This window comes from Gorilla gorilla, chromosome 4 (assembly GCF_029281585.2).
Source record: "Gorilla gorilla gorilla isolate KB3781 chromosome 4, NHGRI_mGorGor1-v2.1_pri, whole genome shotgun sequence".
In the NCBI taxonomy this organism is placed as follows: Eukaryota; Metazoa; Chordata; class Mammalia; order Primates; family Hominidae; genus Gorilla; species Gorilla gorilla.
The window spans coordinates 171,802,607-171,824,830 of record NC_073228.2 but is presented as its reverse complement, the minus strand read 5'-3'; the positions used below and the strand labels follow the sequence as shown (position 1 = coordinate 171,824,830).

Here is a 22,224-nt window from a genome sequence, read left to right as displayed (position 1 = left end):
CAGTTGTTCTTGATAACTTACAGCTGAAAGGTATCCCTAACTGAAACACTGCCTTGGCTGAGCATCCTGAGAAGGACTTTGGAATTGCCCCCTCACCTTCAGTTTTTTTTTTTTTTTTTTTTTTTGAGACAGAGTCTTGTTCTGTCACCCAGGCTGGAGTGCAGTGGCATGATCATGGCTCATGGCAGAATCAACCTCCTGGGCTCAAGCTATCCTCCCACCTCAGCCTCTGAAGTAGCTGGGATTACAGGTGTGCACCACCACACCTGGCTAATTAAGAAAAATATTTCTTGTAGAGACAGGGGTCTCATTATGTTGCCCAGGCTGGTCTCAAATGCCTGGGCTCAAGCAAGCTTCTCACCTTGGCCTCCCAAAGCGCAGGGATTACAAGTGTGGGCCTCTGTGCCTGACCTCACCTTCAGTTTTGAAGTGTATTTCTTTTTATCTCCCAATTCCTTCAACCTGTTTCCCATCTTCCCACGTGCCCTGACATGGATTGTTTTACAATAGAGTACTAGCTAAGGAATGTGTCATCTTTCAGCTGTCAGGACAAGGCTGTTGGGGAGCTGACCAGTCTTTGGATGATCAGAGGGACTGTACATTTCTTTTTTTAGAAACATTGTTATTAGGGGCGGTTCTGAGGATACTGGGGCTTGGGGGATGGGAACACGTAAAGTCAAAGTCACTCAAGCATATATTTACAAGTTGATGGCAATACACATAGTGGTGAGAACGTGAGCTTTGCAGTTAAACAGACCTATATTTTCAATTCCAAATCCTAACCACTGACTATGCATGACTATGCATAAGTTATTTAGCCTCTCTGAACCTCTTTCTCTAATTATAATTAGGAAAACTGAGTCACTGGGACATTTAGGTCAGATATTAAATGTGAAGTTTCTGCACATAGTAGGTTTTTCATAAATGGTTGACTTTATTATTGTTTTAAAGCAGAGAAAAACCAGCAAGTCATGCTTTAGGAAGATTTACATTCAGGGGTACTTTTCATTATACCTCTTCAGTTGAACCCTGTTTACGCTGCATAGAGCTGACCAGTTCAGTCAATAAATTTTTGGAACTTAATGCCACAGCTTGTTTCTGTGAAGGGGACTTAGGGCCATGGACATAAAAAGAATCACCAAGCGGAACGAGAGACACAGAGCCAAAGATGAGGGCAATATAAGCTCTTATTTTAGTTCCAGTGGTAAAAAAGAAAAAATATATCTGAAGATGTAATTATAAATCAATTAGAGCAGGAATTTTCAACCTTGGCACTATTATCATTTTGGATCAGATAATTCTTTAACTAGGGGCTGTCCTGTGCATTGAAAAATGTTTAGCAGCATATCTGGTCTCCGCTTGCTACATACTGGTAGCATCTCCCAGTCGTGACAAACAAAAACATCTCCAGACACTGCCAAATAAATGTTCTCAGGGCTGATGTGAGGACGCACTGACTTAGAGAAAAAGGCAGAATCCTGATGCAAGAAGAGAATCTTGCTGGGTGAGTCTCACTGGAGACCATCTGCACATCATTCCCACGGCACTGTAATCCTGCATAACATGCAAAATAGCAAGAGAGAAAAAGAAATAACTTTGCACACCTTAGGACCCTGACCACCTCATTAATGAGCAAAGGCTGAGGCGACTGGTTATTACTCTATCCGGACTGCAGAACAAGGAGTGATAATATTTGGACTATTTCATCAATCTGTGCCAAGGACCTCTTCAAATCAAGTCAGCTTAATGGGCAAAATGTTTGATATTCTGTAAAAAGACCTAGCGGGTTCCCATCCATCCTTTTCACACAAAGTGCTATTACAGCCAAAAGGATCACTGCAAGAGCAGTTATGAAAAGGAAGCAGAGCCTGAGAAGGAGCCTCATTCCATTTTTTAATAACGCCCCCAAATTGAATATGCGGAGGGGCATTCGTTCCTAATACACGGACAGTGCTTGCCAAGCCCCTGCTCATCTCCCACACGGAAACTATAAAAGATCTGCTAATCAGCGTAGCTGCAGAATAGGAGTGTTGGCATTTGACTCTCATTCTCTACGACTTCCAATAATTTTCAGGGCTTTTCCCCATGAACATCTCTCCTTATCCTTCATCATCATTTACTTACAAAAATGCAGTCTTAGAGTTGTTACTCATTTACACTTCTCTCAGGATCTTTTTGGGAGCCCTTAGTCTGGAGATTGTAAAACACTGTTCTAAAAGATGCTGTTGTATATTATTATGAAGCTCTGAAGAGGGCAGAACTTGAGGGAGAGGCTGCTCTGCATGAAAATATTCATACACATTATTTCATTATACACTTGAGAAATGACAAGTTGGTTTGCAAGAACAGTGTAAGCTGTTCTCTTACAATTTTACCCATGGTTAAGAGCCTGTTCACTTTATTCCAAACTCCACTTTAAACTTCTCCTGGATGTCTTACAACTCTCATGCAATCTTTGTATTCCCAAGGGCAGGTTTCCTTTATATTTTAAAGAGGCTTTCAGAGCGTTGTCAGCTATAGGACCACAATTAGACAATAACACTATAGCTATCCTATGATTATTCTAACCTCGCTGATAAGTCAATTACATTTAAATGCCGTTGAAAATAACTCCCCATATGTATGTTGAACTATAGACTTGTCGGGAATGCACTCCAAAATTAATTCTTCCATAAGATGTGACATTCCTCTCCAGTAACTTATCTCTCATGGCAGGGAAGCAGGAGGAAGCTGCAGGCTTCAGGGGTGGATTCATCACAGTATCACGGTATTGCCTCTCTTGTGGGCTGCAAGTGAAGACAGCAAGGGTCTGACCATGGCCTTAACCTAACTGAGCTTAGAAATGGTTACTGATGTAGAATTCCCTAAAGACCAGTATCATGGCACAGGGTCAAAAACTCCACAGAAATGGGATGTCTGGCTTCATGGCCAAGCCTTAGCTCCTGCTACTCTGCAGCAGAAAGGAGACTTGAAAGATGAGAGTTAGGATGAAGATAAAAAGCACAGAGACATAACTATCTACCAAATTTAGGCTCATCCTCACAGGCAATCCCAATAGCAAGAACTAAAGTGCCTTTGGGGCCTAGATTACCTTGGTTAGTTTGGAGGCTAATTCTAAATTCCCCAGGTGAGCATGCTATTTGATGCTTTACTTTGGGCTCCCAGCATCTGAGAGGGTATTTCATGCACTTCAGTCAAATGTTAAAGCACAGAAAATAAATTGAGACTTCAGTGTGGTGGAGAGAGAGGGCGGGGGGAGGAGGGCAAAGGCACATTCCCTGATGTCTAGCCCTCTCTGCCCAATCCATAAACCCATAACTAACTTCATCCATCTCACCCTTCAGCCTGGTACAGTAAGTCAGCCTCATTTGCAGATATACAGGCAGATGCATTATAGTTTAAACCTGCTCATAGAGTGAATATGTAGCAGATTTATCATAATTTCAAACCTGCCTCTAACCAACTGATCAAAAGGCAAGTTTCTTCTTTCAAGATTTTCATTTGTAAGCTTCACTGCCCCAAATCAAAAAAGGCAATGGTATAGACTCCCAGGACCACATTCCACATTTGTACAGGCAAGTGCCTTCAAGTCCCGGAGGGTGGTTTTCTATTTATAAATGGGTATGCTGAGTCTTAATGTATATTCCAATGACTCTTCTTGGTTCGCAGAATTTGCACTACATGTAAGCACTATGTTATGGAGGAATTTTGTTAGCCTTTTAGAGTTTAGTTTTTACCCAGTTCTGCTCTCCTTTTTCTCTATAGACTTCCATACAAAATCCAAAGTGAATGCCTCAGAAGGGGTCTTGATGGGTTTTATTGGATCAAAGGCCCTCTCATAATAAAGAAACCGTGCAGAGATTTACTGAGTGCATTAAAAAAGAATGGCTTCTGGCCAGCCTTGGTAGAATCACATACCAATAAAAAATGTTTTGGCCAACCATGCTTTTAGAGAAGTGAGTGGTGATTTAAAGATATGAGGTTAATTTTTAATTTTTCAGTTCTCCCATTATGACAACAGAGAAACTTTAAGGCCATATTAGGTACTTCTGTCTTCTTTGTCTTGATAGTCGACACAAGACAAATTGTATCACAAATCTGTCTTTTCTTTGGAAGAAATCTCTCGCAGTTAACTCTGAAGCTCTATTTCCATGGCTTCCCCTTTCATCAGGGCCTCACCAACACACACCCACTGATTATTGACAGGGCCTTCGGAGGAGTCTCCCTGTCTCCTGTCCCATCTCCCAATCTATCCTGAATCCTCAATCAATCAACAAATAAATATTTATGGAGCATCTACTAGGTAACTGACATGATATCATGTCATAATTTTATCATATTATACTCCCGCTTATGAACTTGAAGCACCTCCCTATTGCCAAATTAATCAAATTAAACCTCCTGCCAGATTTCAAAGCCATCTATCATCTGGTCTTGCTCTACCTCCTCCACTATTTTTCACTGCTCTTAGCAGGCGTCCCTCTCCTCATAATACCCTATTAATTCTCCTCCTTTTACCTTTCCTGTTGCTAGTTCCCCCATCTGGAATGATTCTTGGCCCATTCCTAGTTCAGTTTCTAACCATCTTCCCAGGTCTGGGTCAGCCTAGAACCTTCTCCATCCAGTTATCCTCAACTATTCCAGCCCTTGGGAGTTTCTCCCTTCTCTGAACTCCAATAGCTCAATTGCTGAATTGTAATTTAGCATCTCTGCATAGTTTCTCTTGAATGAATACACAAAGAACAATAATAATATTAAAACAAAGAACAATAATATTAAAATATCAAGCCCTACTTTAAACTTTACATAGAGTGACTATGAAAGAGGTATCATCGCTATAACGGTTATCAACCATTTCTTACAGTTGAAAAAAAATGAAGGCTTAGGAAATTTAATCGACTTTCCCAAAAGCACTCAATTAGAAGAAGTTGAGAGTTGAACCTAAATTCTAAACTAAATTCAGGGTTTCCTCACTGAACTACCTGAATACCCAGCTAGCCCTTAAAATGAGGAACTGTTAAGACTACAAATCAGGTCTTCTGAGCCAAGTAAACAACCATCCTTGAAGTAGATATATTCAGTGAGTCGTTTGTTTCAGTGGGTCAAGAAAGGAATTCTGTGTCAAGGTGTAGAAAAGAGAACCCATCTCAAATTGATAATCAGCTCTCATGTTGAGTGCCCTTCTATACTGAGCCCCCTAACCTTTCTCAGATTATGACTGAAACTCATCTTTGAAGACCCCATAGTCTCCTTGGTCGCCAAGGGGCAGGGTGGTGTAGCACCGAGGTCACATCAGCCTCTCCAATACACACCTCACTCCTTTGAAAAAGGAAAGCCTGGCTGGGTGTGGTGGCTCACACCTGGAATCCCAGCACTTTAGGAGGCCAAGGTGGGCAGATCACCTGAGGTCAGGAGTCCGAGACGAGCCTGGCCAACATGGTGAAACCACGTCTCTACTAAAAATACAAAAATTAGGTGGGCATGATGGCGGGCGCCTGTAATCCCAGCTACTGGGGAGGCTGAGGCGGGAGAATTGCTTGAATCCGGGAGGCAGAGGTGTTGCAGTGAGCCGAGATCATGCCGCTGCACTCCAGCCTGGGTGACAGAGTGAGACTACATCTCAAAAAAAAAAAAAAAAAAAAAAAAAGAAAAAGGAAGGCCTGGAGTACATGTGCTGATTTGTGAGTTCCTGAATTGGGAAAAACTCAGATAGCTGAGTGAGCTTGAAATTAAAAAATAAAACTTCATACAATCTTCAAAAAGAGATAAGCTTGGGCCTGTTGATGAGCAGAGGTGAGTAAAAATAAAACAGCCGTAACCACGACCCCAAACCATCCTGATTTCTTCATCCCTGGTAGGCACCCAGGTGGAACCCAGCTGAAATTGCAGCTCATTAGCACGGACAGATAGAAGTTTAAGGGAAAGTGTGTAGTAAACAATGGTAATCCTGACTTAAGCAGGAGAAAGCGACCTTTCTCTCTTCTCTAAAATAAATCGCTGTTTCGGGCAGCACGTCACTGTTTTACTATTACTGGTTAATACGACCGCAGGCAGAAGATGCAGCTGTGGCTCCGTGAACAGGCTCCACAGTCAGGCTGAACATAATCCCTCATGTAATGAAAAACCTATTTCTATTTCTGAGGCCTCACTACTCTTCATACTGAAGAGCCTTGTGCCTGTCACACATTTATTGAAGCTTATTACTCATCTAGGCAGCGGGCCCCAGTTAGTATTTGGAATTATATTTTAAATCACAATTTTTCTATTATTTATTTTAGGATTCCAAGGCTATGGTGAAAGCGTGTCAGTGTTATTCTCAATGTGCATTCGAAGGCATTAAAGCCCCAAATCAAAATTCTTTTCTACATGGAGAATCTATATGCACATGTGGAAAACCTTCAGTCAAGACCGCATGACAACCCTCGCGCCCTAGAACCTCAGGACCCTTCCAGAGTCACGTGGTTCAGGGTAGCGATGTTAAGTCTTCCCATTCAGCTTTAGGGTAGTCTTTTCTGGGCTACCAGCTTTATTCCTCCCTCTCACAACATGCTCTTTTCTTTGGCTTTTAAAGATAAATGGATAGAGTCTCTTAGGATGCTGGGGACAGGGCTGTGAACAGATGGGCTAAAACTGTAGCCTCATCATCCAGTGGAAACGTAAGAACTGGCTTAATCTAAGTCAGAGGATTTTTCTAACTGCCCATGAAGCTTGAACTTCTGTTTTTTCACGAAGCCAGTGATGGGCATGTGGTTCTCCCTTGTTCTGTAGAAGCCGATGGAAACTATAATTCTCTCTAGTTAGGCATTTGGCCTCCTCTTTTTATATTCCCAGGAATATATACCATATATACTACAGTGACACAAAGGAATGCTTCTCCTGTCTTTTCTGTCTTGTGCATGCTTGCTTTTTCTTATGGTACTTACTTTCCCCTCTGCACAAAAAATACTCTCTGTCATTAGGGTCTGCACCCCACTTGGCCTATCATGTGAATGACAAAGTAGGCAGCACTCGACACCATTATCTATACAACACAAAGAATTTTTTCTATGTTTCTGCAATTCATACCTAGTTACTTTTCATGTTGGGGGTCTCTCTATACATTTCTACCAAGAGAGATTCCAGACCAGCTTTTCCAACAAAATCCTATTTTATAACTGCCCTGGTAAGTGACTTTTGAAGGGCATGATAACAAGCCAAGAGCCACTTTAGTCCAATCTGGGTATCTTCTCAATCAGCTGGTTTTTTGGTTTTGTTGTTTTGTGGAATTGTGGGAGACACAGGTACGATGAAGTTTTTGGGGAGGGGTGAGACAGTGGTAGTGTGTTATGAATAAAGAATTACAAAGGGCGTGGGCAAAATTAGCAAGGTATTCAGACATGCAATTAAAGAGTTCAGACTTGGCTTTCGTGTGATCTCTGTATTTTTTTTCATGTTTTGACAGCATTCTCCCTGGGTGGGGTCCACAGCTTGTTTAAGAAATCCCTTAGTCATACAAACATGACAGACAGCTCTTTTTCTTCCTTCAAGATGCATTTAGTCACAGATCATTTCATTGTAGCCACTCTCCTATTTACCTTTGGCATAAAACAAGCCATCGGTGTTTCACTACAATATGGATATCACCGTGGGTCAGCTGACCTTTCCGAAAGGCTTAATTCCTGACAGTTTTGAAGAAAAGAATAAAACACCATGCAATCAGCACTCACATCCCCAGAAAAGAAATACAGACATTTTCTCCCAGACATGGCAAAGTTCATGAGACCTTAGGCAGCACCTTTACCCAACAACCTTCCACCCAAAGAACCGAGGATGGAGATGGGGATGAGGGGATGGGGACAAGAGTCAGAAAAAAATCACAGATCCACAGACTGGTAAGTTTTTTAAAAGCCTAAAATGAAATTAACTTTATTATTGTTTTGTATTATGTATATGACTTAAAAAAAATTAACCGTGAGAGAGCAGGATAAATCTGGATTTCCCCCAAGGCGATTTAAAGGTGCAGTGTATAGGGTAGGAGAGAGGAGGAAAAAGAAACGGTGGCATCCATATCTGTGCAAATGCAAACATTGTGAAAGATTAAATCTTTGGAAGCAGGACTAGAAGTTGGTTTCCTGAAAGTCAAACCAAATCCACCCCTCCAGATACTTTATTAAGATGTGCACATATTAAAAGAGGTTTCTGATTGGCATTTTTGAAGCAGGGTCAGCGGGGATAGTGGTGTGTGTGTGTGTGTGTGTGCGCGTGTGTGTGTGTGTGCGTGTGTGTGTGTGTGCGTGCGCGTGCATGGGTGCATCCCAAATGGGGGCTGACCTCCCTTCCCTTCTCTTTCACTGCTCCACTCCCAAGTCTCCACTACCACTAGCCATGGCCTCGGCATATCTATGTCCTGGTCTAGACCAGACCCTGTTCCATTGGGATTAAGAGACTCTCCTAAGTGCAGGCAGTTCATAAATCCATAGAATTTGATTGGGAACGAACATTGCAGGGTAATCTAAAATATCACTACTGGATCTTTCTTCACACTATGAAGTTAGGCAAAATAAGGCATGGGAAGGGTCTGGTACAAAATAATTCTCCCTTATGTAGATATTTTTACAAATCAGGATTGAAAAGAAGACGTTCATGAATGCCCTCGCTTGATTAAAAAATAAATAGACTTGCTCTCTGGCTTCAAGGATCATTCCAACGACAATACATTTGAAGACAAAGGCGATTTGGAACCCCCAACTTGCTATGCTCTCTGGAGAACCAACAGCCACATTCAGTCTTTCCATCTCTTACATCATTTTCAGTAGCAAGGGTTGTAGCTGAATTACGTGGAGATCAATTAGACACAACAGAAGATAAACCACCTCTAGTGCAAAGTGATTTTGTAGCATAAGTTGTTTCTCGAGGCCCTCCTTCATACTATACTTGAAATATAGATTGATGTTCAACATTAGACACATTACTCTCGTCTATTAGGCAAGAGTCCGCTGTGTCTATAAACTCAATTTCCTTTATCGTGGTAGCTTTCTGGTTTATTTGGATAAATGTTGAGCTGCCCACTGTTGTTTATCTAAGTAGTTCATGAGGGGACCAAAAGTTTAATGATGTAAGATGAGGTGGTGAAACAGCACCTCCAAGCAATTCACAACGATTGCTTTTCATCTCATTACCTTGGTTGGACTTATAGGTTCAAGAAATTGTGCAGAAGATATTTGTAATTTGGTATGCTGGGTGCCATTTTCCCCTCCTATTTGTGTCCTTTAATTGTTCCATATTTTATCCCGATTGATGTATGGCATTTCCTAGTTTCTCTTGATAGTTAATGGTTCTAATTACTCTATTCTCAGCATCTTATGCCTTTTTCTTACTTCTTGACTTAATTTCATCCCACCCTTTTTGGTATTAATTCCTCTTTCCTTGGCTCTTGACTCTTCACAGTTATGCCGGCTTTGGGTGTGTGTGTGTGTGTGTGTGTGTGTGTGTGTGTGTGTGTTTTCTTAAAAACTGTAATTTTAAACTCGGGAAAAGATAATATCATCATTTGATTAAAACAGACTGGATAAAAATAGACACAAATGTCCTCAATTTCTTATTGTACATTGGCTAGACCCTTGCACATATCCAGGAAACAAAAAGGATGGCTGATCATTGATTTATACCAATCAGGTAATAAAAAGCTTTTTAGTATAAAAGCTTCTGTTCCCCTGATGGTCCTGAGAAAATGAAACTCAGATGCCTTCTATCGCTGCTGTGTGTGCCTGATTAACACCAGGACAGGAGATGCTCATGCAAAACATAGCTTACCCCAGGCTTTTTAAACTTTCCTGGTAACTGTACTATTTCATTTGTTGCTTTTTGGGATCTGGATCCAGGTAAAAAATTTCAAGTAAAAATATCCTGGATATTAAGGCTGGCCTGCAGATTTCAGCACACAATGCGACCAGCCAATCATATGCCAAAGTGAAATTTCTTGCCCAGTGGAAAAGCATTGAATGAATATACATGAACCTATTCAAGTACATTTAATAAACTGTAAATTAATTAACATAAAATTAATGTACAGAGTAACAAATATTTTCTTCACGGGAAAAAGAGTCTTAACTCACAAATCTCTCGAGATTCAGGAAGTCTACAAATCTTGTTACTAAAAGAAAGTTTAAACACACTACTCCAAATTTAGCTAATGTCCCAGAAGTCTGTTTGTAAAATTTGGTGCATAAGGCAGCCTTAAGACCAGTTTCAAAGATGCATCTAATTCAAAGACACACTGAACTTCCTTGAAAGATGCCATCTTGTTTATCATGGCCTGAAGAACAGAATGCCTTTGACACACTGCCACTGACCCTTCCCTGTGGAATATAAGCAAGTCTAATATAAACTTCATTAACGTGACTTTAAAATGCTCATGGTGTAATATAAGTAAGCAAACTGAGAGAATTGCATCATGACTGCAAAGGCAAAAGCAAGGTAATATGCCCTTCTTTTATAAAGACAGAGTCCCTAGGGGAGTGCCGAACATGTTTGCACGAATCTCCCCACAAATGACCTAACTCAAATGAAAACCCATCCCAAGGGAAGGGCCTTCCCTAACAACTGCAAAGAAAGTCATGATGAAAGAAATGTAAAGGTTGGAGGCAAAGCTTCTCCTCTCTTCTCATCCATAGCTTTGGTTTTTAGAAACAAACAAAAAAAGCCTTTGAAAGATGACACATATTACATATCTTATAATTTTTTTCTCTTTCCAAGAAGGGAGGATAATATTTTCTTTAGCAAAACTCTTTTCTTACCAACACGTAGCTTAGTGCTGTTATATTTTCTGATACAGTATGATATTTACTTATTAATGCCAGAAGGCTGATGATATAAAAAGTGAAATTAGCAGAACATGCAATGCATTATCTTCTCTTTTATGGTAATGTTAAATGTGTTAATACAGTTGATGGACTATTTGCTCTCTGAATGCAGAGAATCTTATTATGAGGCATCAATTTAATAAATGACTTGTTTGATAAGAGAAGGGCTCAGGCAAAAATTCTGGGTGTCTATTCTTAACAATCAAAACATGAATTTTCTATAAAAGAATTTTCAATGTAGGACACAAAAAAGTCTGGTTTTAGGTGACCTTAAAAGAAACATGTATGTTTTAGAAGTTTGCTTTGGGTTAGGTTTCTGTTGTATGAGGCCATGTAGCTAAGCAAGGCATTTCAGAGCACAAAAGATTCTGTGTGGGTTGTGTACACAGACCTAATTTACCATATAATAGTTCTTTTCTCTACTTGGTGCCTTGTAGCGATTGCTTTCTTTTCTTAGTACATCCTCATTTACAGAGAAACAGCCAACAGACTTTTAGATTTATGCCATTATTTGCTTCTTCACCTTGAACTCCAAGTAAATTCTGCTACACTTTTGTAATATGAGTGCCAAATGATGGCCTTATGCCAGACACAAACACTTCCCAGTTTCTCTCAGTCAGTTCTCTCGATTTCAGGGAATCACAGATTCCTGCTAGAGGGCTTAAATGTGGTGCTTACATGGCCCCCTAACCATTCCTTTGCCTAAGTGCTTTCTAACTCAGAAGTGCAATTTGGGAACGGAGGCAATTACCACATCAAGAAACCAAAAAACTCCCCTTACATAGGGGAACAGTGAAGCTAGGGATCAGGGATTCTGGGTATTTGGAAAATACCTTCCACAACTGGTACAACTCAGATGTAACCCTAATCAGCATTCATGAGTTCAACAAATATGTACTGATTGCCTACAGATCGCTGGGCAGTGCAAGTCACTATTTTGGGCATACTCTTCTCATTGGACCTGGCATAGGTGTGCAGTGGCTAGTACAATAATCACCATAGCTCCATTTAGTTGAGCTTCTATTGTGTGCCAGGTACCACCATGTTCCACTGACTATAAGATTCAGAATTTTTTAAATATTTCCACAAGTCTGGAATCAGAATGCACCTTATAATTGGTGTTGTATTACAGGGCCTTTGTGACCACGGACCTACCTATTCACATGGTTGTTACATCAATCTATCGTGCCTGTGCCTATCTCTTTCCAAATATATAAAATAAAAATTACAAATGCTAAGAAATCATGGCATAGTTTAATTGACGACCTCTTTCCCTCTTAGGGATGCACAATGATGGCATTTCTCATAATTGATGACATTGGATTTGAAGAAGAGTTGCATGCATCTACCATTTCAATGAATGCCTGAGGCATGTTTACAAAGTAGGAATTCTCCTCATTTTTCTGATGAGGAAACTAAGGTGCAGAAATTTTAAATAGCAAGCCCGTCATCACATGGACTTTATGTATACAGGCCAGACTTCAAACACAGCCCTCTCTGACACCAAAGTCCATGTATGTGCTTTCTACGACATCAAGCTGCTTCTTGTCTAACTACCAAGGCAAAGCAAGAACTTGAAATTGTGTTCCAGATAAAACATAGAATGAAATAACACTAATTTACAGTCCATTAGAAGTTGTGTCAGAATCCTCAATCAGGAAACCCCAAGCACAAATAAATGAACCAACGAAAGATGTCAGAAATGGAGAATTTAAAAGCACACTGTGGAAGCTGAAGGGCCTGTTGGCTTGGCCACCACCCAAAGGAATCCAGTCAAATAAGTAGGGTGTGTGAAGAAGTCAACACTGATGTTCTAGCATTCTATTACTGCTTCTGGATGGATGACTGCTAGAGAGATCGTCGTTATAGAGAGAAAGTCTAGGGCAAGGCTTGAATGGTGATTCAGGGATAGTAGGTGGAGAACTCTCCGTATTCATTTACTCAATGTATACTCTGTGGAGGCACGAAGTCCTGGGCTGGCAGACAATACCATTGTTGTTTCCTTGGCATTCTTGAGGTGTACAGGGTTGTGGCACCTATCACTCCTCTCTGGCTCTGTATTACGATGTTCTACAAAGTCAGGACCAAAACCTGTTTCCTGGCTCTCATCACCAGCGTCTGCCCACAAGGGTGAGAAAGCCCTGCATGGGCCGACTATCCTGACTTCTGATGGGAATCTCAGAGAGGAAAGCAAAGGCATCTCCCCACAGCTGCTGACCCTCCTGAAGCACTTCAAGTCCCCCAGATTGCACAAATATGTTTTTAAAGAGGCCACGTCCTCTTCCGAAGCAGAGGGATTCATTTTTTCTGAATGTCAAACATGAGGTACAAATATTGCCACATGGCCACTAGGTGATGGAGACCTAGCTAATGAATGATGTAATTTTCTTCCCATAAATTGACAGGCCCTCTGAAATCAGATGTTCAGTTATGAAATGGCAGTCCCCCTGCCAAAGACTCACCAGTGTGTAAGCACTGACAGGACTTTATTATCAGGTTAAGAGCACATTAGCATGTCTATTAGATAAGAAGTCTGCTACTAACACTGGCATAGATAATATGACTGGGTCCCCTGACTTACTTGTGGGCAGCTCTCTTGTTCTCAGTTTGACCATCTGGGCCCAGGGAGTTGGGTGGAAATGTTATTTGCTTGACTGTTCAGATTTAATCATTAGCATTTTGCCCTTTAGATGTGGGAGGTAAGTACACAACTTGGAATTCATACAGGAGGATGAGGTTTCCCATCTCTCCAGATAGTCAAAGAGCAGCGAGTTGGAATGAGAGGGCTGACATTTTTCCTAGTCTGCGCCCCCACAAAAGATGCCAGGCAAGTGTACCATTCTCATCATTTTCTGTCATTTTCTTTATGTTTTCTCCAAACCTGCTCTGTTCAGTGAGATGAGAATACACAAAATAGCAGCAGAGAACGCAAGATTCATCAGCGTGAGTCTCAACATATCAATTTTCAAGTGTAGCAACTTTAAACACATGGTAGGCTTTTAGTTTCCATAGAAAATAATCTCTCATTGTTTTCAAAAGAAACTGAAAGCACCCCAAATTACCACACTTTTAACATCCTGACATGTTGATGGCCCACGTTCTTTCCAGATCAAAGTCAGAGTGGCAGAAGACAGAGTGTTGAGCAGCTAACTTCAAACATAGTATTTCACATTTGGCAGGAATTACTGTAGTGAAAAAAGACAAGGTGACTTTCTAATATATATATATGTATTTTAGTTTGGCAGAGATCTGAAGAGCTAAGAACTAATTTAGGATGACATAAATGCTCTTATCTTTCTCTCTCCTGCCTTCCCTTACCAACCCCGTGAAGTGTCTTTGGCAGAAGCTCCCTGTATGTTGCGTATTGTTTTAGCTCAGGGGTGACAGTCTGAGTCCCATGTCATGCCGAACTCTTGTGTTGACTCTCGCCTTAGAATTTCTAAGATTATCTGGAGTTAAACAACAGAGTCACACATGAGAAGCATCTTTCTTCCTTGATGTGGGGTAGCCCTGCAAGAACTTCGATGCCTTTTAAGGAAACTAGATCTATTCCAATGTTAACCTAGGACAAGAAAGCAATGATGTCATTCCATGACACAGCACTATTACAATCTGTTGGAAAACCTCAACAACAAAGGCATCAGAAACTGAGTAACTTCTAAAAACAGGTGATAATTTTCCAGAGGAACCTGGGATAATCAAAGATTGAGGACAAATGAGTACTAGGCAAAATGGCCAGGCAATTCCACTCTATCCACGGATTGGAGCACTGTTTCAAGCAGTCTAGTTAAAAGCTATGCTTTCAGGATGAAGTGTCCTAAAATTCCTAAAATTTTCCTTGGAAAAATTTATCCTATAGAAAGTATTTAAAGAGAAAAGTGACTTGCTTTTTCTACTTTTTCGTTTGGGCCGGAAAGTCAGATGCAATTACTCATTGTGAAATGGAGTTGCAGTATCAGAAAATGTCAGTCACCTGCTTCATTGACAGTGGACATATGGTTGGACTCTTAGCCAGTTGGGAAGCAATTTTTTGTAATAGAGATGTGGACACCCTTAAAGGTATTCTTAGGAAATAAGCTGTAATGTAATCAAACAAGGGTTGACAAACTATGGCCTGCGGACCAAATCCAGGCTGCCACCTGTTTTTGTATGGCACATAATCTAAACAATGGGTTTACATTCTAATGGCTGAAATTTTTTAAAAAGAAAATAATATTTCATAACACATAAAAATTACATTAAAGTAAAAAACCAGGGGGCATAATTAAAGTTTTATGGGTGCACAGCCATGCCTGTTCATTTACACACCGTCTATAGCTGTTTTTAACTTACAACAGCAGAGTTAACCAGTTGTCACTAAGTAGGACATGAACCAAAAATATTTAGTCTCCAACTTTTTGCAGAAAATGTTTTCTGACCTCTATAACACAAGACAACTGGAAAGCAGAAATATGAGGACTGATTATAATACTGCGGAGGGGCTATAGTTTCTATCCACTGTGTTAGAAGATGATTCAGGAAGGAGGAACCAACTACGCTACCTTGCTAAAGAGGATAGAGCTAGATAAGGTGAGTTAATGCTACCAACGGGATCATTTATTTCAGTTTCATACAGTATGTGAGAAACTGGTTAACTGCGATCTTGAGGAGAAAGAAGTGAAGAGAAAGACCTGCAAGGAGACATCAAGAGACCAAGGGCCTAGTGCTCGCCCTGCAACTATCTACCTAGGCCAGGAGACTTTAGACTCTCTGGGCCTCGGTGTCAGTGCTTGTCAAATGATTGTAATATGCAGATTTTATTTTCTGCTAGAGTGTCGGTTGACGACTGGGGATATGATTCAAATTGAATAGTTATATAAAAGTGCTTCAAATGGGCTGGGTGTGGTGGCTCATGGCTGTAATTCTGGCACTTTGGGAGGCTGAGGTGGGTAGATGACTTGAGGCCAGGAGTTTGAGAGCAGCCTGGCCAACATGGCAAAACCCTGTCTCTACTAAAAACACAAAAATTAGCCGGGTGTGGTGGTGCAAGTCTGTAATCTCAGCTACTTGGGAGGCTGAGGCACGAGAATCACTTGAACCCGGGAGGCAGAGGTTGCAGTGAGCCGAGATCATGCTACTGCACTCCAGCCTGGGCACCTGGACAATGGAGTGAGGCTCTGTCTCAAAAACAAACAAACAAACCAACAAACAAAAAGTGATTCAAATGGAAATGCTTCTAGTTCTAAACAGGTAGAAGGTTCTAACTAGTGATTGTTATGCATACTATCAAGATAACACAACACATCTTGTATAAAATAGGTGAGGTTGGTAATAAAATACTTTGGTTACATGATTCAGAAACTTAGGGACTTCTGGTGGTGCAGGTAATGAAAGTACCTGAGCTGCCTGAAGAAGAAAGACACCTTCCTGAGAGGAAAGTCTCTTGCATTTCACAGAAAAAGTCTCCTAAACCACTATTCCCTAGGAATTGTTTGTGCCAGGGCCTGAGTGATGCACAAAGTGGTCCCCTGGTGGTTTATTCAGCTTTCCACAGTAATTTATTCCAGGATGTTTGTACGCTGAGAGAATTTGGCACAGAGAGGGTCTGATGGAGGAGCAGATCATAAAAGTTCTCTGATCCCAGCTGTGTGGGTAGGAACTGGGCATCTTTGCTGAATTGGTAAAGGCCTGGGTCTTCTAGCTTGCACAAGGCTGGCATTCTGCTTTTACACCCACCCACGGGCCTGGATCTATGGAAGAACTTGTCAGGGGGCTGAGCAATTTCCAAATTGCTCATTTCTGGAAAGTCTTCTTTCTTCGGGTTTGAACACGCAAGACTGATAATTTGACTTATTTGTCACAGTGCCTGGCAGGCCTGAACCCACTGCCTGCCCATAAAGGTCCTGGGGCTGATGCATCAATTTCAGGACCCGTCATGTTCTAGTGGAATGCAGAGTCATGTGTGAACCAGAATGGACTCAGCCCTTAAAAGCGCCGGTCTCCTTAACAGGAGGGCCTCAGTTTTCATGTTGTCTTTCTGCCCTTCCCTGATGGCTTGTTTCCCAGGTGGGCACAATCATTGGTTCTCCAAAAGGCACTTTTCTCTGTGTTTGCAATGCATTGTTTATGCCCCTGCAGCTCTGTAAGTAATAATATACTGCTTTTCATCTTCAAAGTGATTTATACACATTAATTAATCCTCACCATACTTCTGAGTTTCTGCACGTAAATAACCATCCTGCCCCCATGTTGTACTTAGGAAACCAAGACCCAGAAGGCAAACAAGTTTGCCAAGGCTAAGGAGAAAGGAATAACTGGGGCCAAGATCAGCACTTCAGATCCTGACCCCTTACCACGCTTGCAGACCTGCGGTCACCTCGGGAGAGTGGCTGAGAGTAGCCCTATAGCTGCATGCTCACTGCCGTCACTGCAGGGTAAATTGGCCCATTATATCACTCATTTTGTGTCATAAACTATTTTTTGATACTCCAGGGTCAAAGCATAATGTAACCTAAAGAATACATAATAGGAAATGATGGATTATGAACTAATAAACGATGCTAAGATGCTCAGGTCCAGCTTCCAGCAGCCTGCAGATTGAAAATAAATATATTTCCTAATCTATCATTTACAAGTTACATACCTGATTAAAACACTAAACTCTCACTATACGGTTTCCCATGTATATGACTGCCCTTACAGAAAGCTATTCTACTTTAACTATCAAGCCCCATAAATCAGGCAGGAGCCATCTGTCTCTCTCCTAGAAGCAGAGTAGAAGGCGCACTGGAACGGTATTGGCAGAGGCAGGCAGTACCTCAATTTCTGTATCTGGGCTCCCTGTGGTGCTCACCGGCCCCGCAGAACATTAAACCTGAGAAGTGAGCACATGAACCCCTTCTGAAGTTTCTGACACAAAACCAAATCGTGAAAAGACCCCGAAGGCACATTCAATTTGCTTCCACGGAGCCCCCTGAACAGCCACCTGCGGAAGCACACAAAGCTACTTTAGCAACACACTACGACGTACTCAAGAGATTCAGCGGGGCAACAGATATCCTTCCGCCTTTCTGAGGTCAATCCATTACTTCATCCTTCATCAAGAGGTAAGTGAGAAGCAGACATGACTCGAAATTAGGGGTGCTTGGGTCTCAGGCCTCAGTTCCGGTGTACAGCTGTGGTTTAGAGTGCAAGCTACACTTCTGCAAAGCCCCAGATGAACACGGCACCTTTCCCTGGAGAGTCAGTTTTCTCACTTTGGGAGGGCATTCCTGAGAAATGCAACTGGTAAGGAATATAAATGCTTATTTTTCCCTATTAAGACAAGAACAGCTATAGTGTGGAAGAAGCTGAAAAATTTATGTCAATTGTTGGCTCATATTGGTCTGCCTTAGGCAGGGCCCCAGATCTGTGGGGGTGCACAGTCATGCCCCTTTGCCATCAGGCAAGCTTAGGAGAATGGTCTGGGAAGCGCTGGGCCAGTTCCTTCTTTGGCAGATACCATGCTTGCTGCCTGGGGATGAATGAAGTGTGGGAGCCCCCAGTGCTGAGCGAGAAGGGAGGGTTTATGTTGAGGGAAGGGGCAAGGCCAACACAGTCAGGGTTGCCTTTTCTTTTCTCTTAAATGGGAGGAGTTTCAGCATACGTGTTGGGAACTGTTTTGGAGTCAGCTTCATTGAGCTGGTGCTTTATGGGTTTGCTCTGCAACACGGCACAGCCAAACTGGGCAGGTCTCTCATAGCTGCCCTGAAACCAAGCCACAACCATCAAGTGTTTCAAATAAACTTTAACAAACATCACCATGGCCTCTTCCTAAGCCAGGAGATCTGCCTTTGGCAGGCTTAACTGACAGAGCAGCAGCCTTGGGGCTCTTTGTTGGGGCCAGGAGCTGTGAGCAGGCTTTGTGTGCAGCCTGAGAAGCTCTTATGCACGTGGCACCCTGCCCCTGGGCGCTCAGCATCTGCCACTTTCTGTGGTGACACGGCTACACCCTATGGCTGTAAACCAACACCTTTGACATGCAGAGAAAGATACTCCAGCAACTTCACCTATGTCATACACTGAGTCACCAGAAGCCCAGTTGCCAGGAGAGGTGACCCTGATTCAGATTCGGCTGCCCATGGTGAGGACAGAGTTGAGGATGAGAAGACAGAGGCTGTGGAAGGGATATGGGCAAGGCCAAGTGTGTCTGGCTAATTCGATTCTGTATAAAGACCTGGATGGATGCTCCAGCCTGTCAGTCCTGTTTCTGTTCCACAGCTCTGAAAATAAGCTAGCTACTTTGGCTTTCTCTCGAATCAAGATGTTCTCAGGCATGCCAACCACTATTCTTCAATTCAGTTTTTGGCTGAAGTTAACCAATGTTGCATACATTTCAAAGCACAGACCTGGGTTAAAATCCAAGGATGGAGAAAACTAGAAGGCCACTCTGAGAGTGAGGGATAGGTTTGCGGGAATGAAAAGTCTCAGCTCATCTCCAAGAAAGGATATAGTAAGGATGCTTAATTTCCCTTCTGATGAATGTCATTTAGAAACATGAAGGAGAAACTCATCAGATTTAAGTGGATTTCAGGAGGGAAAAAATCACCTCCATCCATCACTCATTATCACATCTTTCAGGAGCCAAGAAGCAAACTGTACAGACATGAGAGGGCCTCTAGATTCACAAGTCCATGGCCTCTCCCCCATGTTGTCACCCCCAGCGTTGCTGAATAAGGCTGCCCTGACTTACCTATGAAATACGCCAGCAAAATAGCCAAGAGGAGGGCCGCGGCGATGGCGGAGAGGGCGGCACATTTCCAGCTGCAGTATTTGGAGGGCTTCTTCAGCTTGAAAGCCTTCCTGGAGAAAGTATTCCTGGGCAGCAGGCGGGGCGGGGGCGTGTAAACCGTTCCTGAGGTCAAAGGGTATCCCGGGGAAGAGCTGCTAAACAAGGGTGTGCTCCCCGAGGAGGTCTTGAAGAGGAAGTGCCTGCCAGGAAAAGGGAAAGAGTCAGAGTGGTCATGGGTAGCCAAGGAGCAACATTTAGCTATTTTTCTTCCACTCTGCTCTATCTAGTCCTAGCATAATCCTAGTTAACTAAGCTTACCCTGGAGTGGAAGAAGGGGCGAACATTACATTCGATGATGACATAAATTAATTCCATAAATGTGCATAATTTGCTCCTTTCACATATGCATCCAGTTGTTATCTTCCACAACAACCTGCAAAGCATTCAAAGCAAATATGGAAACTGAATGACTGTCACCTCCTCAGAGATGATGAGGTTGAGGATGCTAAGTGTCATCACATATTAGATACCTACTATTTTTTTAAAAAAACTTTTATTTTGGGTTCATGGTACATGTGCAGGTTTGTTATATAGGTATACTCGTGTCACTGGCATTTGATGTACAGATTATTTTGTCACCCAGGTAAAGATAATGTGCTATATATACACCATGGAATATTATGCAACCATGAAAATAATGAGATGGTGTCCTTTGCAGGAACATGGATAGAGCTAGATACCTACTACTGAAAGGTACTTGAAATGTATTGTCACAACTATTTACAAACTAAATATTTTAATATCTCCATTTCATTTCATTATTTTTTAAAATTTTTAATTTTTTCTTTCTGTAATCCAGATATATTCTTTTTTTAAATTTCAATAGTTTTGGGGGTACAGGTGTTTTTTGATTACATGAACAAGTTCTTTAGTGGTGATTTCTGAGATTTTGGTCCACCTGTCATCAGAGCAGTGTCCGCTATACCTAATATGTAGTCTTTTATTCCTCGCCCCCTCCACCGTTCCTTCCAAGTCCCCAAAGTTTATTATATTATTCTTATGCCTTTGCATCCTCATAGCTTAGCTCCCACTTACAAGTGAGAACATATGATGTTTGGTTTTCCGTTCCTGAGTTACTTCACTTAGAACAATGGCCTCCAGCTCCATCCAAGTTGCTGCAAAAGCCATTATTTCATTCCATTTTTATGGCAGAATATCTCCATTTTAGATTGGAGATATTAGGCTTTAAGAAGCCAAGAAACTGTCTCGGGACTGAAACCCAGAGCTCTGTCTTTCGATAAAACCTGTGTGCTGACATTTTACCCTACACTGTCTCTGACCCTTGTTGTTCCATTTTCACCTCCCCTGAAATCCTGATTCCTGTTCTAAGATGCCTTCTCCAAGGTCACGTGATCATGATTATTTCTTTGGAATCATCTTTGCCTATCAATTGAATAAGGTGTCCGTGTTAGCCAGAGCTGTGGTGTGACAACCACACAGCAGAACCATACAGTAGAAGAGGATATAGCTCCTCCTCAGGGTCGGGGAGTCTGTCACTCCAAGGGCACTTTAAGGAAGGACCATTAATCCTCTGACGATTCTTTCTTATACATGCCACTTACAAGACTTCAAATGTGACTTGATAGACCTTGTTTAAAATGATGACTTGTCTTCCAGGAAATGTGTAGTGGGATTTAAGGCAGGAGTTAAGTAAATGCTAGAATCTGAGCAGCTGGAGGCCATGGACTATGTCTTATTTTGTACCTTGTTCGTCCTATGTTCCCAGTACCCACATCAAGCCCAACATGCAGAGGGGGATTTTAGTGAATGAATGAGTGAATGAATGAATGAAGTCCTCTCATTGTCTTGCAATTTTACTCAGCTGCAATTCTAAGGTTTCAAAATGTTACTACAGTTATTTCCTTTCTCTTGATGTCTTCAGTAGGTGCTACTTAGTTTATTGACCACTCACAATGTGTCAGTTACAATGCTGAATGTTTTACTTGCAACTAAACCTCACATTAATTCCACCAGGTGGGTACTATTATTACCTGTTTTACAGATGAGAAAACTGACGCTGGGAGTTGGCAAGCGGGTCATTAGGGCTCAAGCTCCAGTCTGCCTGACTTAAAAAAATTTTTTATTTACATCCAGTTAGACCCTTTGGAAGCTCTAATCACACCTACTGCACCACACTGCCTTGCCTCTGGGGGCTAGCAGGCTTTCCCAGTGGGCTTCTAAGGCAGGATTGCTATCATTACAAATATTTGTATCTTGGCTGTTTGCAGATAAAACCTTGAAAGTATTTTAATCCTTCACAGAGATCAAACAAACCCAATATGACTGACAATCATGTCAGAAAATGAGTATCTGATTAGTGAATTATTTAACATAGCTAACGTTAAAATAAAGCCTAGAAGTTTGATTCCATAAATAAGGCTTTGGACTCCTTGTCCAACGGCTCTCTTTTAATGCTCCATTTTAAAATGGTGTTTTGGAAGAGGAAGCAGTAGGCATGGCGTTCATGACAGCATTGTAGCACAAGACAGACCTTGGTAGTCCTGGTCGTGCCATTTCTGACAAGTACCTGACACTGCTTTTGAGAACCTCCATCTCCTCATTTGTAAAACAGAG

The 22,224-nt window shown here is 41.8% G+C and overlaps 1 protein-coding gene across 47 annotated transcripts in view; it reads right to left on the bottom strand.

Annotated features, from left to right (window-relative positions):
* TENM2 (teneurin transmembrane protein 2) overlaps positions 1 to 22,224 on the bottom strand; it is a 1,282,302-nt gene that overhangs the window by 251,133 nt on the left and 1,008,945 nt on the right. For all 47 annotated transcript variants that reach the window (XM_055387572.2, XM_004042960.5, XM_063706913.1 and 44 more), the window contains one exon: positions 19,552 to 19,790. In XM_055387572.2, coding sequence (XP_055243547.1) covers positions 19,552 to 19,790 — 239 coding nt within the window. The remainder of the gene's footprint in view (positions 1 to 19,551; positions 19,791 to 22,224) is intronic.